Source organism: Benincasa hispida, chromosome 11 (assembly GCF_009727055.1).
Source record: "Benincasa hispida cultivar B227 chromosome 11, ASM972705v1, whole genome shotgun sequence".
Lineage (NCBI taxonomy): Eukaryota > Viridiplantae > Streptophyta > Magnoliopsida > Cucurbitales > Cucurbitaceae > Benincasa > Benincasa hispida.
This window is the reverse complement of record NC_052359.1, coordinates 35,408,090-35,414,082: the sequence shown is the minus strand read 5'-3', so window position 1 is coordinate 35,414,082 and position 5,993 is coordinate 35,408,090. Positions and strand designations below refer to the sequence as shown.

Below are 5,993 nucleotides of genomic sequence, written 5' to 3'. Positions count from 1 at the left end.
CCCAGTTAGATAACCTTCCAATCTGTAGCTTCTTAGAATTGGCCACGCAAGATTCTGCCAAAGCAAGAAGTTTGACCTATCCATTTTGATGGATGTCACTTGGTTGAGAAGTTGATTTAGGGGAGGACCAGTGATGGTTCCACTGCTGGCAGCTCTAGAAAAAATAGGTGAGAAAAAATTTGTAGAAGGTTGATTTGCCATCGCTTACCTAGGGCTCTGATACCAAGTCGAGCAGCTGTATAAGCTAAGCTTGAAAAAGAAAAATAAAAATGTTGCAGCAGAAGATGAAGATTTGGGAAAGCAATTTTTCTTCCCTTTTCTGTATATTTGATTTCGTATATTAAATCTTTTCCCCACACCAAATATAGGGTAGTGATGTATAGAGATATACACTTAGGTTTTAGAATAAGGACAAAAAAATAACTAACGAATCTTCTATACAGCTGGTAGAGAATAATTATATGGCAGAGGCTGTTAAAAGAGCATACACATCAGCATTAGCGAGAGTATACACACCAGCGACACCAGCGAGAGCATTCATATCAGCTTTTACATGGCTCCTTATCATCCACTGACGAGATAATTTGTTCTTCCTTGACACTAGAGATCAAAGGCACATATTTCTAAAAATTCAATACAAAAAAGGTACGTCCGAAAAAGGTTAGATATGTAAGTTGAAATATTAAATATTTTGTTATGTATTAAAAATGGTCGATCCCAAGGTGGAAACTAGAGGGGAGGCTTGAGAATTAGTTATGAAGCAAAGTTGACCAAACAAATCCACGTGGCGGTTGTTTATTGCTCACGTTTCTCCCACTCTTCTTTGAGGCCATTCTATTTCTAATATAAAGTACAGCTCGTTTCTATCTTTTAATTTATTTATATATTTTTTTAATATATAAATTTATTATATTTGTCTAACCTAGGAAAAATCCCATCCTTTTCTTCGACATGAACTTTCATGATTGAACTTTATTCCAACTAACGCCTGCCCTACCTTTATGCCCATTTGATTGTATTACAATTTTGGTTTACTGGTTTATAATTAACTTTAATTTCTATTCAATTTTTCAATTTGATTTTTATGGTTGTAAAAATTTCAATTTCTCACTTTAACTTGGCCTTTATTCTAACCTTTTTTTTATTTTTTATTTTTAAATATGTGTCCATAACCAAATTGAAACTTTTGAAGCAAAATGAGAAAATTTGTCTTCCTATTCCAAGAACCTATGAACAAGCTTGCATTCAGTTTACATTTAACCAAATCAAGATAAGTTATTTTGGAAATTTTTTCTAGTACTACGATAGTACCATACTTTTATGTGAAATCCACTTTAATATCAATAGATCCCACCTTATTTTTAAAAGGACAATCACGTGGCACACTAAGTAGAGGTACTATGAAAAATTGTCCATACCACCGTAGGATAGGAAATTTTTTCATTTATTTTGAGATGGTTAGAATCACATATGTCAAGTTCAAAATCACTCTCATATGTTTGTCAACTCAAAATAAATCAATTATGTTGTGTGAATATTAATTTAGAGTGATTATATGCATGCTTGAAAATGATTTTTTGTGTGTGTGAGAGAGAGATTTTTTGTGATTTTTTGCATGGTTAGAGTGATTTTTTGTGTGAGAGAGAGAGAGAGAATCCTCTCCCAAATGCAAAAACTGAGATCCATGGAACCTCTCAAAAATCTCGAATGGAATTGAACACCATTTAGAACCACATAACAAATGAATTCCATTATCTTTAATTATTTTTATTTTTATTTTTTTTTTTTTGGGAGAAAGAAACATAACGAATGAGTTCAATAACCAGGTAACCTATAACTCAGGCTTGATCTCAAATGAACTTGTGATGGCTAAAGAATTAGAATAACAAATCAAAATCAAATAATAGATGCATCTCTACACCGAATGAAAAGGGGGCCAAATGGTGGCACAAACTTTGCAATCATCAAAATATAATTCTATTTTCAGTTAGATTCCAAATATAATCGTCCAAGATAAATTAATCAAAAGAACATTACAAATAGAGTTGATTTATACATACAGTAGATGGATGAAATCTTGTATCCGGCTAAGTATTAACCACATAGATAGATATCATTGGCAAGGAGAATGCCCCATTCATAGTTTCTGAGATTTTCTTCATGAATAAAAACCTAAGCGTTTGCTAAAACTATCTCCCCCTCCCTCACCCAAAAGATTGAGTAAAAAGACGTGCAAAATTGGCTATGTTCTTGCAACCCTAATACCTTATGCACATCTCTTAAACCGAAACAGATGATGCAGTAGTAGTTAAGGAAGCTTACTTGGTCCCAGTTAATTTGCAGTCAAGAGTGTTGGTATCCCCCTCCGCTGATGGGCTACTGGTTCCCACGTCACCAACCCAAAAAGAGATCACAAATTTAGACCTGAACGAAGTCATAAGCTAATCTTCCGCATCAACTTCCTGGTCTTCGCTCTCATCTTCACCCATATCCTCATCTTCATCTTCACTGCCAGCGACTTCCTGAGCTTTTTTCTTGTCACTCTTGTTATCCTGCTTTTTCTCGCCACCTACATTTCCACAATAAAACAGGATTAATGGAAAATACCCTTCCTCTTTGGAGGTTTTTAAGATAAAATCCTTAGAAACCAATAGAGCAATGCCAAAAGAACGGTCGGGAGGGGGGGGGGGGAGAAGCGTTAAAAGTTTGTGTACCAAGAGTAGGACGGATATCATAGCTCAATCACAAAGACTAAAAGCAACAAGACATTTTCAAGATTGCATACCGTATTCACTAAAGATGATCCCACCAGAACACAACCCCTCCTCAACTTTAATGAGCTGAAGAGTAAGCCTAGGTCCAATCTCTTGAAGCTTGACAGCACTCTTGGTAGAAGCTTGATTGACTCTACCTAGGTCACTGGCCAACGTGACTGTTGCTGCTTCATCGTCAGCTTCACTTTCTGACCCATAACCAGCCCTTCCAAACAACAGACGAGAACAATTGTAAGAAACAGTTAAAAGCGAAGATAAAAAAACATGAGATAGAAATAGAAGTTTACCATATCCCTTTCGTCCATTCCCATAGTTGGATATCACATAGGACGTATGTCAAAAGATTCATTTAAGGCTTATTTTTAAAAAATCAAATGAAGTGTAAGAAAACCATTTATAGTTTCCCTTTTTCACATTACCCAGTATATTCTTCCATTTTCTTACTGAAAGCTTGCTTTTTATTAAGGAAACAAAAGATTTAAATGGATTTACATAAATCCATTACCACAGAACATTTAGGAAATTCGATTGCGAACACTAATATATGCAGACGCAAGTGGGCTTGATTATAACAATGAAACAATGAACCTTATGGAGGATACAAAGTGTCCAATAAACAATATTATAGGATCTAAACCACCAACCAGACGTAGAATAACAAAAGGTTAATAACATAAGCACACGGCTTACTTTGTGACAAAGTCGCTCACATCTTGAAGACTCCTAAGATCAGGAACTTGATGGTTCTGAACAAACTTTCTAAGCCTACGGGTTACACCAACAGGCTGTAATCTGATTGAATAATGTCGAAAATCAATGAGCTTTGTGTCCTTGTTATAATTAAGCAACACAAGTCTCTGGCATGATGAAAGCTTAACCTGATACATAAAAATTAAATTGATATTGAGAGTGATAAATGGATCTCAACTTTCAATTAAATTAAAAAGAAAACCCACTGTATTTATATCAATAGCTGGGAAGATGTTCTGGAACATTATAGTAGCGAGCTTGAGATGCTGATCTCCAGTCCCAAATCCAGAAAGCACAATCTGCCAATAACAAAGTTAGCAGAATGATTCACCTAGTTAATTGCTTAAGCACAACAAATCAAATATGCCATCATATTTTCTTCAACAATGCTGTTTTAGCTTTTGCGCTTTGAAATGCATAATATATTGAGATTGCTTATGTAACGAAAGCCAGGTAATATGAGAGAAAGAAGCTAATCATAATTGTTGAAACTTTTTCCTTGGAATAGCTCATCAATCAGAACACTTGAAAAGGTACCAAAATGAGTTGAGAACATTCAGGACTCTTTGTGCATTCTAGAGTAAAGGTACCGAGACAAATACCAAAATAAGAGAGATTATTACCAAAGGGGGATTCTTGAAAAGGTCTTTTGGACATCTCGGCCGCAATTGTGATTGAGCAATGTCCACCGCAAGTGAATACTCGTGTATCTTGAAGGAAAGAGTTGGTCCCTGAGGAGTCCTAGCAACTCGTAAATATGGTGCACTTTCAGTTTTGGAGAGTATGAGAAAATGTGTAACACCCATAGGCCCAGCAACATTCAAATAGTCTTTAAGATTATTCCGTTTCTTCTCCTGCAAAAGCAATACATATAAATACGAAAACAATGATTTTTCCCATGGTATGTGAAAAAATTACAGATATAAATTTATTTCGGCAATCAGCACAGAGCATCAAATCTAAATATCTCAAGAAAGTTTCAGTCACACAAAGAAGAAATAACAATAAATTTTTACCTTAAGATTGAATGCAGTGTAAGGAAGCATCAATTTTCTCAAATCCATTTGCAGTTGCTTAAGCGGACCAGGCAACTTCCCTCTAGAGAAAACAAAACTCTTTGGAATTTTCTCCCCAGTAACATGATCTACATTAGACTGTTTCTTAACCGTAATCGGCTTCACGAACCTCTGCTTCTTCTTCTGTTTCAGTCAAATTACAAGAAGAAAACATAAAATATAAATAAAATAATAATTAAAATACACACAAGGTCGTTCAGTCTATCATTGATATCTCAATCTTCCACCTCGAATTTGTGTGTGTGTGTTTTTTTTAAGGTGGACACAGGCAAATAGAAGTAGCATAAGAATGTGAAGGTGTTCTTACGTTTCCAATCCGAGCCATTGCTTGCCAGAAGAATAGTGAAAGCAGAGTTTGAAGAGCTTGCTGATGAAGCACTCCCGCACCAACGAAAATCAAATACACATATCGGCAACCCTAAGGAACAAAATTAAACATGGGCGGAAATCAGTTCGATCACAGAACCGAATAGTGATAGAAGACCGAACCGGATTGGGATAAAATTGGTTCACAAACCGATCAACTGAGATGATAGAGAGACGAACAGCGAGCAGCAAAGGACGGCGACGGCAATTCAAGATCAGCGGTGGGATGGCGGCGACGAGAAGAGAGAACGGCGGGCGGTGTCTGTGAAAAAGTGTAGAAGGCGAGTGGCAAAGTGAGAAGAAAAATCGAATAGACGAGGGTTTAGGGTTTTGTGAAGAATATGAAAACACACGATTTTTTTCTTCTTTTTGTTTTTTCTGGGGAATTTTGTACAAATGACCCAAAAATTGGGCCTAAAATGTCAAATGACCCATTTTTAAAAAATAATGTCAATTTAACATCATCGTCATACCAAATTATGTAAATTACCCTTACTTCTTCGTCTTCTTACCTTTTTATTGAGAACCCACCAAAACTAAACTATTCTTCATTCAAATTTTCCAAGGCTAACGACTTCGTATCGCTCATAAATGAAAAAACTATTTCCGACTTGTAAATGATTCTACTGTTGTCGACAAATCAAATCCTATCGGTAAATCTTTCAATATGGTTTTTTTTGTTTGTTTTTTTTTTGTTTTCGATGTGTTCTATGGTTGAAGACGAGTAAAAAGAGTTTGTGAGTGAGATAAGTGAGAGTGAAATCGGTAGAGCGACACCGAAGAGAGCGAATGTGAGCGAGATAAGTGAACCTATGGTTTTTTGTTTGTTTTTCTGGTCTTCGATGTGTTATGTGGTTGAAGACGAGTAAAAAGAGAGAATGTGAGGGAGATAAGTGAGAGCGATACTGAAGAGAGCAAAGCGAGAACGATGCTAGCGAGATTTAAACAGAATGTTGTTTTACATTTTTTTTTTTCCTGAAGGAGTTTAATGATTGAATTTTTTAATAAATGCAGAAGTGATTTAAGA

At 35.7% G+C, this 5,993-nt stretch overlaps 1 protein-coding gene across 1 annotated transcript; it reads right to left on the bottom strand.

The window, feature by feature from the left end:
• Positions 1–1,954: 1,954 nt before the first annotated feature.
• LOC120089758 (peter Pan-like protein) lies at positions 1,955–5,291 on the bottom strand. The gene is made up of 8 exons (XM_039047145.1): positions 5,118–5,291; positions 4,908–5,018; positions 4,541–4,723; positions 4,148–4,378; positions 3,731–3,823; positions 3,465–3,652; positions 2,786–2,979; positions 1,955–2,569 (listed from the first exon to the last, which is right to left on the bottom strand). The coding sequence occupies exons 2-8, from the start codon at positions 4,923–4,925 to the stop codon at positions 2,442–2,444; spliced, it is 1,035 nt and encodes a 344-aa protein (XP_038903073.1). The 5' UTR covers positions 4,926–5,018; positions 5,118–5,291; the 3' UTR covers positions 1,955–2,441.
• Positions 5,292–5,993: the final 702 nt, after the last annotated feature.

Bases quoted from the DNA above. Each gene is read 5' to 3' on its own strand.
- LOC120089758 (XM_039047145.1), bottom strand. The intron at 4,379-4,540 runs GTAAAAATTTAT...TTGCTTTTGCAG, and splicing joins ACACTGCATTCAATCTTAAG to GAGAAGAAACGGAATAATCT. The intron at 2,980-3,464 runs GTAAGCCGTGTG...GTTGTTTGGAAG, and splicing joins GTGAGCGACTTTGTCACAAA to GGCTGGTTATGGGTCAGAAA.